Here is a 12434-nt window from a genome sequence, read left to right as displayed (position 1 = left end):
AAGAGAAAAAAATTCTATTTATTTGGAATAAGTTAGTATCTCAACTAATCAGTTTTAATGTAAAATAGAAACAGCAGAAACAGCTTTCTGATTTTTTTTTTTTTTTTTCCCCTCAAGTAATATTTTCTCCCTTTCTCCTGAATAAAACTGATTAAGCAACCTAAATACAGCATGTTTGGATTTCTTGATCAGTCTGTGATTACTCTGAATTTTGACTGAATCTTGACAGTAAAGACACAGCAGACATTTTCATTTTCTGAGAACCCATGAGCAAATCAGATTTTAAACCCTCTCATAGAGGTTGTCAAAACCTTTTTTTTTTTTTTTAACCGAAACCCACTCATTTCCAATGGATGATTTTGGGTTTAGTCAAAACCATGTCTGACTGATTTAGCAAAAAAAAAAAAAAAAAAACAAAGGGTATAAGGCTCATCAGAACTATTTAATGTAAAATTATGAATTTTAAAAATAGATACATGTGTTTAAAAAGCTGAAGCCAGTGTGAATTGCTGCCATTTTTGACTTAAAAATTACTTGATAACTTGTTGAATTATCAAGGGTATAAATACACATTAGCCTATTTAGCGCTTTATTTTAGGTCAATCCATCCATTTCATTGCATGGATTTTTGTTTTACTTGGAATATTTGCACATGTGAAACATAACTATAATTTTTGTTGAAATGCTACAGTCCAGTTGCCAGACCAGATCCTGTGGATCTGTGATGCTGCTGTTTACCACTACAAAGAGAAAAAGAAGGAGGAAACATGTGTACCCTTAGATTTTTAATGTGTTGACAAAGCACGGCCATCCTGCAGGGTGAAGTCACATCATTTTGAACAAGACACAGGACCTCGTTGCTCCAGGAGTTCACACATCATTCACACTGTCCCTCCCTGCTGCTCTACACAGGGAGGGAGACACAAAAGCAAAACGAAAAACCCTCTCTGCTACAACCTAAAGTATCAAACAACTTACCAAAGTCCATATACATCACTGCATACACATTTTCTGTAGGTTTTTCAAATATTATATCCTTAAACACATATTCACTTATTGATAATTTAAATATTCATTTTCATATATTGCAGACTAAATTCTGGAAGTACAAGTTCCATAAGATGCACCACACATATACATAATAACACAGTAAAATATGTCCATATACTTGTAAACTATTTAGTGTTAAATAATAGGTAGAATATACTCTGTTGTGTTTGCTTTGAAGGTGTGGGTGGGATCACTGAAGTGTTGCAGGTGGGTTTATCAGTGATATGAGGTACGAATGGGATTGTTTTAGCTGGTGGGTTTCTTTTTTTTTTTGCTTAGGGTCAGAATACAACAGATCACACTGAGAGCAGTGGTGGGAGAAAGGGGAGATATGATGGGTTTCACTCACAGGCAACTCACATAGCAATGTGAGGGTGAAACAGAAGGAGCGTTTCATAGTGTTATGCATAGACTGTGGCTGTTTTGATTTTCTCACTCACCACCGTGACCACTGAGAGAGGGAAGAAAAGAAAAAAGAAATGGCAGATTATTAACCTGGATAAAATGCTGAAGGTTTTCCTGTCAGTGCATCAGAAGATTAGCTGCATAATGTGATAAAACCTTTCCCATTAGGGGCCTCGTTTCCTGAATAAAAGTGATATACACTGAGCTACTGTCTCTAACAGCCTTGGGGTGCAACCCAGGCTACAGATTTCAATCCTCTCAGTTGCAAATGTACTCTGGCCCTGGCTGGTTGCATGCAACTCATAAAAAGGAGAGGAGGAAAGTGGAAATGCCTTGGGAGGCATGTTAAGATAAAAAACAATCATTGGGGAACCCTTTTCTTTGTTGCATAGGTTCAGTGAAGCAAGCAGCGTTGTCTGAAGTGGTTGTGCCACAGCTGTGTGAAATCACTTAGTCTTCTCAAGATAATTAAATTACACAAGAAAGTTATAAGGTGAATGTAGTGGCGGTGAGATTTCCCAGAGGCTACAACAGGCAAAAATCTAAATAAAATCCAGAAAGTCCCTCAGATGATCGCTCCTCTTGTTCTGCAGAAAAGAAAGGAAGAGGAGGATGGGGCGGAGGGAAGAGAAAGATGAAGAGTAGCAGCCCCCTCAGTCTGTCCAGATATCTGAGGGTGAGGAATCCACAGCAGATTCTTTCTACCCTTATTTCAGTCAAGCCCTCCTGTCTTGCATGAGTGAATGAGTGAGTGATGGGTGGTGCAGTCTGTTTCACAGTTGATGGGTAATGGAGTTTTAGAAGAGAGGAGGTAAAAAAGAGGAGGGAGGGGATTCTTCTAAGAGTCAAATGATGGCAGGGGGCTTTCAGGGCGAGTGGGCCCACCTTTGTTTGGCCGGCTGCTTCGGTGAGAAGAGCAGAAACAGAACACCTTACATGGCCGAATGAACAGGGATGAAAAGAGAAACCCCAAAATCATAAAGGTGAGGAGACTTGCAAACCACGAAATAAATATTGAATGTATAAATGAAGTGGACTTGATTTGAAGTGAATAAAGTGCGTCCTCATCTCTGATTTTGGGGGACCAGTATGACAGATCAAAACCTGAATATAAGTTAGAAATTAAAAGAATATCCAGTCCAGTCCAGGTCAGCTTGGTTCAGAAAAGCAGCACATCCTTTAAAGGAATACTTCACCAAAATTTTTTCAGTAGATGGTAAAAATAGCCACCACTGTTACTGTTTTTTATATTTTACTTTCAGCAAGACAGGAAATACAGGGTGAGTCTGTGATACAAAACTTAACATTTTAAATATTCCTTTATAAAAAGAAATACACCAAATGTTAAGAGCATTATAAGTCAGTCAGTCAGCAGCCAGAAAACCCAATTGAAATGCTGGAGTATATTGTAATACTCAAAGAGTCATGCTAAATTTGCAATTGTCTGCTACTAGGTTCAAAAGCAGGAAAAATATCTTTACTTGTATATAAATACATGTGTATGTGTATATTGTTGTAAGCAGGTGTGCATGAACATGTGCCCATACACTAGACAATTTGTTTCTGACTATTTTCTACATAGTTTAATTAAACTCTGAGGCTGCAGCGTGTTTGTATGTCAGTCATGCAGATGTGTTTCAAGTATTGTGCATCTGTGTGTGAAATCGAAAGGTGTGTGTGTGTGTGTTGGGGGGGCAGGCATGGCTTGTTGCAAGGAAGAAGTAGGAGCAGGGGACGGGAGCCACTTCCAGTCAGGTGAGGCAGAAAACGATAGGAAGGTGGCGCTGTTGTCCATGGCCTCTCATCCAGAGGAGGGATGGAAGGGAGGAGCTCAGAGGTCTAGTGGGTTGGAGAAGGTGGGGGTCTCCGACTGCTCACAGACACACAAACACACAGGAACAGATACAAAGAAGAGAGGAAGGGAACAGGTTGGATTTGTGTTTTTAAGGCATTTTCTGGAGCCCTCTTGTAAATTCATGCATCTACACAGAAATACTGTACCTTTAATCACACAGATGACCACTTACAATATAAATTTTTGGAAATCCAAAACACAAACAACATCATACAGATACCAGGTTCACATAATATGGAGTAAATGCTGGTAAATATGTGCATTTACATTGTTTTCGAGGCCTGAAAAGGTAAAAAGTATCTCCCAAGAAAAAGTGATCTGATATAGTCTAATTTTCATAGGTCCAATGGTACAGAAACAGTCCAATTTACACCAACCTGTCCACATCAGTTACTGCCTGTGTCATTAAAGAAAAAATTGCCCAGTTGGGTAGAAGCTGATGACGTAAGGACACTTTTTAAGCATTGGACGTTTCACATCTGTTTAATCTGTTAACACACTGACACCTTTTCAATTAATAAATTAGTATCAAGTCAATGCCATAAACAAAATCAGCTCACACAGACACAAACACACACGCCCTCTGACCTGTGTGTTTGCCCATACAGCACTGGGAGAAAAGTGAAGAAAAGTGAGGAAAAGAAAATGTCATGCAGTGAACGGATGCATTCTGAGAGGAAGAAAAAGAACGAAAGGGATTATGACGATGGTGGTGGACAGTACCCAACATACCAGAAAAGTTAGTCCTCACTGGTCAGTGATAGTGATTCTGTAGAAAGAGCCATAGTCATGTGTGGAGCAGAGGTGTGGTGAGGGAGAGAAGGATGAAGAGGAAGAAAAGAGAGTGCAAACAGTTACAGTGCAGGAAATGACCAACGTCACATGTGCTCAGCTCTCACTTAGGACAGATCCCAATATAAGAAAATTACTTGCATGGAAAAATCAGCGCTTCCAAGTTGAGGATTGATTGGAGGATCAGATTTGTGAGACCTTTGCTCAGTGACGTTAGTGTCTCCTACTACAGTAAAAGATGCAAGCTGCTATTCTGACAATAAATCAGTTCAGGTTAAAAAAGTTAGCTGGCTTACAAACATAAGCAGGCACAAGGCAAACTGTACAGGTGCAAAGACAGATATAGTTAATGGAGAACAGAAAAGAAAACATACACCTTTTTAGTCCCTTCTCAACCCTCATTCCAGTCACTGACCTGTTTTCAAACTAGTTATTCAGATGAGGACAGTAGTGAGGTGTGTGTAAGCGATGAACAGTGATGTGTTAGTTAATGTTTATCCAAAACATCAGAAAAGGTGGAAAATCATTAAATCTTAATTTATCTATTCAGGGATCTCTATCCATCTATCCTCTATCACAACCAGGGTTTTCCACTTTCATTTACCTTCTTTATCCCCTCATCCAGGTGTCTTCACATCCCCCTTGGTAATAGAGAGTATCCACACTTCAGGTTGGGTCATGACATTATGAGCTACAGTTTGGATGTTAATCTACTGGAACAAACCCTAGGTTATTGAGTTTAAGGACCTGTTGTTGTCATGTTGTTACTCACCTGGGTACACTTGGTGGTGCACGGTTAGGCCGGGATGGTACAGTAGGTGGTGGCCCACTGTAAGGGTCAGGGGACGCTCCAGGACGAGATGGGACAGGGGGACCCCCAGCAGGAGGTGGACCAGGTGGAGGTCCGCGAGAGCCTGGGCGGCCTGGAGGGCCTGGAGGAGCCCTGCGGTTTGGAGTCGGACTGGTGGCTGGAGACCTGTAGGAGGAGGGAAGAGTGGAACAGAGAAAAGATGCTGTTTAGAGTTTATAAAATACCTTTGAACCTGCTTCCACCAACTACATCCTTCGACTGCTTCTAATGTTCTTCCTCTGCCCTCTTGTCTATTCCAGTCATGCCTCACCTTCCACCAGAGCCACCCCGATGCACCTGCAGCCAGGAGTCGTCCACAGGCGGTGGCATGGCGGTGGTTACGGTGGTTGTGCTGATGTCCCCAATGATGCTGAGGGCCTCTCGCAGGGCGTGGTACATCCGCAGCATCTCATCACGGTGCTGGGCCTGCTCCGCAGACTCCTCCATCAGTGTGTTCTGGTCACCACATGAGTAGAGCTGGGCCAGCAGCTCAGCATTAATGAATTCCTTTGTCTGAACACAAAGAGAGAAAGAAATTACTTGTGATGAAACTTGTAGTTTATTTTTCTTCTGTTTGGGACATATGTTTTGTTTTTGGTCACATTTAACAATAACACTATTGCCTCCTTCACTAGTCACTCACATTGTTGATCATGAGGTGCATGATGGTCTTCGGCATCAAGTCGCGGACAGTTTTGTTGACGATGGCCATGTAGGAGTCAACCAAGTTACGAATGGTCTCCACCTGCCGCTCCAGTTGAGGATCCATGCTGTGCATAAAGTTGTCAGAGCCATTTTCATCACCGGCGTCACTCTGCAAAGACAAATTCAGAAAATCTGATACAAGAACTCTCAATGTGGATAAAAGTGAGGCGTCATAAAATAGAAAGAAAGCATCTGCTTCATTTGAATGTCTTCCTAAAAAACTTTTTTTTTTGGTGAAATGCTCAATAAAAGATGCAAAAATAAAGAAAATGCAGGATCTACAAAACAGCATACCTTTCCTTCCTTCTCCTATAAGGTCAAACAGCGATGGAAGATATAAGGCGTTGAAAAGGACAGATATCACATGAGAGACATGACAACATTAAAATTGACTCCAAATGCACATCAACAACAAAAAACAGCCTAGACAACTCTTTTTGTCTACTGCTACTCTACAACTACTTTCTGTCTATATGACTTTGACATATGAAGTTTAAGAATGTGTTTTATTGTACATGTGGTTTTGAGAATAAGAGAAATAAATGCACTCACAGTGACCCGTTCAGGATAAACTCCGGCTCTGAGGAACGAGGCCTTCCAAGCATCAACATCTTCCTGACTCTCACAGGCCAGCTCCAGCTGACGGTAGTCCTTATATACATTCCTGTTAACATGCAATAACAGCAAAACAATATTAATGTATATATATATATATCTATATATATATAGATATAAATATATACTGATGACTGCGTGTGCATGTATGACACCTCTGTTCCGTGTTGAAGAGGGCAAAGATATGCTTGCTGGACATGAAGCCTTTCTCCACATCACGCAGCTTCAGGTTGTCCACTTGCAGCATGTACTTCTTCTCTTTCTCCTGCAGGGGGAGTAAGAGAAACACAAGGGTTATACCGTACATGTGAGGGAGAAAGAGAGACCGACTTGTCACAGGAGTGAGCAATTTAGCTCAAGATGAAAAATGGTCATAGAGATTTATAGTATTTGCACTGTCACTGTCAAGTTCGTAGCATCAACTTGAGAAGCAATTGTAATCATAAACAATGACAGAAACTAGAATAAAAGATGCAAAACGAAAGAACATGAAAGAACTCTGGGAACCCACACTGAGAAGCAGACCAAAAAAAAACAGAGAAGAAATGGGAAAGTCGTCCACAGTCCTCGAGGCTGTGGTTTTGATTACACTTCTGCAGGTTAAAAAAAAAAAAGAGGAACAAATGAGAAACACACACACTGAGGGAAAGAGAAAAAAAAACTGCTTTTCAGTGTAGAAATCTCTTGTAACTTGCACATATGATATCCAGACATCTAAGTATTTATGAATCAGGGAACCTCAAAGTTAGTCAGCTCAGTGCCAGCACTCTCTGTCCTCCTCTATGTCTTTCTCACACACACACACACACACACACACACACATAAAACGCTCAAAACTATTCAAAGTCTGTTGTTGTAAAATAATTTTTTTTTTTTGCTGAGGGTGAATTTGTATGTGTGTGTGCGCGTGAGCTTGAATGTTTTACAGTCGACAATAAAATTAAAATTAACAAAATGAGAAGCCAAAAATAGCACAGGGCGAGCGAGTCTGTAAATATAGCTTAAAACACACAAAAGCACACACACTTTGGTTGCAAACAGCACCTTTAAGCGTAGTCTTTAACTAACCTTAAAACCATCTGGATAGCTAACCACGGGCCTGCCCTGCCCAACCCAATGTGTGTATGTGTGTGTGTGTGTGTGTGTGTGTGTGTGTGTGTAGGAGAGACAGAGTGTGTGTCAAAGAAAGAAAAGGGGGGTGGGGGAGGGGTTCGTGTGTGTGACTCTTTCATCAAAGAATTTATGACCTGCGTAGCCAAATGGTCTTATCCCCTAAACACATGTAAAAACTTTCTCTTTCTCTCACACACACATAAACACACACACACACACTTGGCAGTGCTGGTCTGCCAAAATGTCTGTTATATAAAAAAACACTAAACAAGCAGTTGCCCCAGACTGCTGAATGCTGACATCATCATTTATAGTAGCAGTGAGGGCAAAGAGGTCCTCGTCCTCCAGCTCTAGTTTGTTCAGCATTTCTCCATCTTTGCCTTCCCCCTTTTTCTCCCTCTCGCTTCATCTCTTTTTTTCCCTCATCTTTTCCCTTGTTCCCCTCGCTTTCTGCCTTTCCCTCTCCCAGGGAGTGAGCAACCTTGGACAGATTCATACATTTTCCTCTCCTCTAGCCAGTAAATCCAGTTGGGAGAGTTGGAAAGGGATGTGGGGGCATGTGTGTGTATGATGTGGGGGAAAGTACAGAGAAACTGAACTCCTGCAGCAGTAACAGAAATAAATAAATATTTCACAAAACAAGCTAGACATAAGAAGTTACTGTAATATATTGTATTAACACAATAAGAGCCACTGCTGGGGTGGGGGAATGGGAACAGAATTGTGTTTGGTGCATGTACAAACAGGAAGAAAAAACAATTAAGAAAGCATGCATGTACGAGCATTATTTCAACATCATAACCAGACTTCTGATACACACTTCAGACTAACAGGGTTTTCTTCCTTCCCATCAACCTATTTTGCATGTGTGTGTGTGTTTTATGTGTCTATGTGAATGTGTTTGGGGAAGTTGGGGATTAAGTGCTTTCCCATATGTTCTCCAGTCGACATGAGCAGGCAAAAGTACAGATTTCAGATTTTAAACATGTACACATGGGGGGGGGGGACCCTGAAGCATAACACAAGTACAAATGCACACTTGACATACAAAAGTGTGATACATACAAGTACACACAATTTATAAAATGATTTAACCTTTGTCTACAGCATTTTACTCCCATGAGACTCTGTGAATCTGGGCTGTCAAGATACAACCATTATGTTTACATGAATCCTCATTTGTACATATACCTACTTTTTAATGTATTTCTCTGTGTGTGTGTGTGTGTGTGTGTGTGTGTATAAAATCAGTATGCAGAAGGTTTGGGAATGTAGATTTGTAAAGATAAAACAGGTTTTCAAACATGCAAAGAACAAATTATAGATAATAACCAAAGCAGCATCAATGCCTTTCCCATTTTTATTTTGTTTATTTTATGACATTTATCATTAACTAACAGAAATAACAGTCCTTAGCTACAGGGTCTGGTTGGTGTTTCCAGTTTCCTCATGAGTCCCTCCAGTGAGCGTCTATCCTTTTGTGGAACAGTGTGTTTCCACTGGTTTTGGAAGGCAATGTGTGTGGAAAGCTTTTGGACAATGTCATGTCCGTGACGCCTCACATCCGCTGAAGCGTCCACACATATTTTGCTCACAGCAGCAAGGAAGAATTTGGTGAAGCTCTTGCCACCTGTAAGGGTTCGTGAGGCTCCAAGGATGTCACATAACTGGCTGAGGTGTTGAGCTGCGATCGCTCTAACGGCTGCACTGCGGTGGCTCAGCCCGACATTCACCAGCACACGCAGGTTCCGGCTGGGGCTGCAGTTTTCAACCATGGAGTCCAGTGCAAGATTTGCCTGCTGCTGGATGAAGGAGTTGGACTGTGATAGTTTCAGTATCAGAGCACAACCTGTTTCTTCTACCATGTCATCCATGGCCCCCTGAAGGTGAGCATACATCTCACCCAGTGTGGCCATAGCAGTGCAGGACACCATCAAGCGCAGGTTTTTAACGTTTTCTATGACAGCCACACAGACCTTACGAAGTGTGGCCTTCAGTGCCTCTGGTTGGTTCCTTGCTAGATCTTGAATAGATGTCAAACCATCAATTTTTTTCTCCCAGTCATCAGAGCTAAGTAGTTTGAAGATACGGTCTGGGCTTTTTTTATGAGAGAACACTGGTTGCAGTTGCTTCTTTTTTTCCACACTCTTTGAAGAAGAGTCTGAGGGTTGAGTTGGTTCAGTTGAGGGAGGAAGAGGAGAAGGAGGATTGGAGGTGACAGGAAGCTGAGGGATGGATACTTCACCAGGACCTTCAACATCCACTTTGCTGACACTGTCCTGAGAACTAGTGGAGATGGAAATCACGTCAGCCACCTCAGAGGCCTCCTGTCTCTGATGTCCATAAGTGGTCGACTTCTCCAGCAAGGTCATGAGGTTTTGCTCAGAGGCTTTTATAAGAGTCCTCTGATATGTGTTGTATTTAGAGGTCTTCTGATTAAGACTCTCTTTGGTAATCAGATCAGCCAATTTGTATGCTTCCACCTTGAGATGTGCATACATATCCTCATTTTTCATAATAGACCAGAAACTGTCCTCATCAAAGTTTTCACAAGTCATTTGGTCCAGTTTAGGCATAAACCTCTTCTGCTTTTGCCGTTCTACAGCAATCAGATTAGCCACTTTGTATGCTTCCTTCTTCAGATGAAAATGTATAGTCTCATCTGTCATGATGGACCAGAATCTGTCATCATCAACAGTTTCACAGGTCTGCAGGATTGACTTGGACATTGGCTTCCTCTCTGTGCTCCATTTTCTGTCAATCAGATCAGCCATCTTGTTGGCTTCCTGCTTGAGATGAGTATTCATGGCTTCCTTTTTCATGATAGACCAGAAGCTGTCCTCATCAAGGTTTTCACAGGTTTGCTGGTCTAGCTTGGATATCTGTGTCTCGGGACTGCCCCACTGTCTTACAGTCAAGTCAGCCACTTTGTAGGACTGCTCCTGAAGGTGTTCCGGCATAGTCTTGTTTTCCATGATCAAATAGAAGTTGTCTTCATGAAACATTTCAGGGTCTTCAGGGCTCTGCTCTCTGCTGTGTCTCTTTATAAACTACTGGTAATGTTGACCAGGTGAAATTAAAAGTCAAGTTTAGTAGAGTGTGTTTTGAATGGCAGGGTCATCAGGGTCCAGATAATGGCACACTGTCATAATGATGTTAGAATGAGAACAAGAAATTATCACAAATCAGAATTAGAATTAGAATGATGTGGTTCCAATTCTACATACTACACACACACACACACACACACACACACATACGCACACACGCGCACACACACACACACACACACACACACACACACACACACACACACACACACACACACACACCTTGAGCTCTCCATGTGAGGACACCCTTTCCTTCCTTTCCTTCCCCTAACCTAAACCTTACAACTAAAACGAAATCTAACTAAAACCCTCAAATAGCCAACCTTTTAGAACTAAAGTGTACTGAATCGCATTAGATTTTCCAGGGGTACCTAATAAAGTGGTAACTGAGTGTACAGTATGTCAGTGTGACTTTGCTAAATACATATAACCATGAGTTGAGCACACACAAACACACTAACAGAAGATGCTCAGGATGTGGCTGGCCTTGAGGTTACAGTGTAACCACCGGCGGCAAAGCTCACTTACTTATTATGTGTGTCCCAACACCAGCAAGGAAGCTTAATGAATTCATACTTCATGAATCTGTTCTAAACTGTGGCGTACAGGGGGGGGGGGGGCCTTTAACGGGTTCACTGCATCACTCCGGAAACTGCTGACACTGAGGTCTATGGATCCAGAGTAACAGGGACAGGGATTCTGGAAAGAGATGTTGCTGTTTTATATTTTGAATATGAATATGAATGAATGCAGGACCAGCATAACATAAAACCGCACTCACAGTCACTTCCACCTGCAGCACATGTGTGATGTGTGAAATCCATCCTTTCAGTTTTAACGTCTCCACATGCAACCATTTCTTTGTTGGACACACGCAGCAGCCGAGGCCATACACTTGGTAGTTAACCTGTGTTGGACCAGTCTGTGAGCAAATTACTTTCCATGGATTTGTTTTGCTAGTGAGTAATAGAAAGCTAATTATGAAACCCCAGAGCAAGTTCGCTTCTGGATTCATTAAGCCACATTACCACTTTATGTACTGTCCAAAAAATATCTCAAAGAACTAAACCCAATTTAAGAATATGAAATATAGCCATGGATATACTCACATGGACGTGCTACAGTCGGTATAAACACAAAAACACACACACATACACGTGCAGACCTTACACAAACCGTATCCAATTAACACTTTGAGACAAATCTGAATAGTTCAGTAGGCAAACTAAGAAGATAGTCGTTTATGGCATCCATGTTGTTTTAAGAGATGCATGTTTCAGTGTGTGTGTGTGTGTGTGCGTGTGGTAATGTATGTTGATGGCAGTCTGATAGAAAAGTCCTGGTGACTTGGGCCATGCATCAAAGGGTTGTGGAGAAGCCGCACGACATCTGGGAGCAATAACGTCGCTTCTAACCCTTCATTACCACAAAGACTGGGCCCTGGGTGGCAGCCAATGGCAATTTTCACAACCCTCCTCCTCACCTCCCTCCGCTTTTCTTTACCTCCATTCTTCTACGATTCCCCTATTCAGTTCTGACTTTTAAAAAAAATTAAACACAGCAGTTCTGTACGTTTTACATGATAGGAATGTGGAAAGACAGTAAAAGGATGAGACTCATTGATTTGAAAGCACTTAGCATCTATACTCAAAGCCAAATAATCAGAGGTAAATCCAGTTATTAGTTAGTTATTAGTTTTTTTGACAAAAATAAAAGGTATTATAAAATATATTTTTTGAACATAATTAACTTCTAGAAGAACACTTTCTTTACTGTGTCCACATATAATCAAAAAACCCACTAACGCATGCAAAATCTGTGTTTGGTCTGTGAGTAATGTCTTTGAGGAGCAGCAGAAACAGCATCTGAAGAAACTTAATTTTACTTCATGCTGTTTGGACTTGAGGTAAAGTAAGGCCACATGTTGCCAACATTTAAA

At 41.4% G+C, this 12434-nt stretch overlaps 1 protein-coding gene across 3 annotated transcripts in view; it reads right to left on the bottom strand.

The window, feature by feature from the left end:
• Positions 1-1675: 1675 nt before the first annotated feature.
• The window catches only part of dnm1a (dynamin 1a), a 39466-nt gene continuing 28707 nt past the window's right edge, over positions 1676-12434 (bottom strand). For 2 of the 3 annotated variants that reach the window (XM_026298028.1, XM_026298029.1), the window contains 7 exons: positions 6428-6537; positions 6210-6321; positions 5952-5966; positions 5596-5766; positions 5224-5465; positions 4875-5078; positions 1676-3325 (listed from right to left, as the gene is read on the bottom strand). In XM_026298028.1, the coding sequence (XP_026153813.1) occupies positions 3295-3325; positions 4875-5078; positions 5224-5465; positions 5596-5766; positions 5952-5966; positions 6210-6321; positions 6428-6537 (885 nt within the window). In that variant the 3' untranslated portion in view covers positions 1676-3294. The remainder of the gene's footprint in view (positions 3326-4874; positions 5079-5223; positions 5466-5595; positions 5767-5951; positions 5967-6209; positions 6322-6427; positions 6538-12434) is intronic. The other variant, XM_026298031.1, reaches the window with a different exon arrangement.

This window comes from Mastacembelus armatus, chromosome 12, assembly GCF_900324485.2.
Source record: "Mastacembelus armatus chromosome 12, fMasArm1.2, whole genome shotgun sequence".
NCBI classification, from domain to species: Eukaryota; Metazoa; Chordata; class Actinopteri; order Synbranchiformes; family Mastacembelidae; genus Mastacembelus; species Mastacembelus armatus.
Note: the sequence above shows the minus strand (reverse complement) of the source record. Positions and strands in the feature narration are given on the sequence as shown.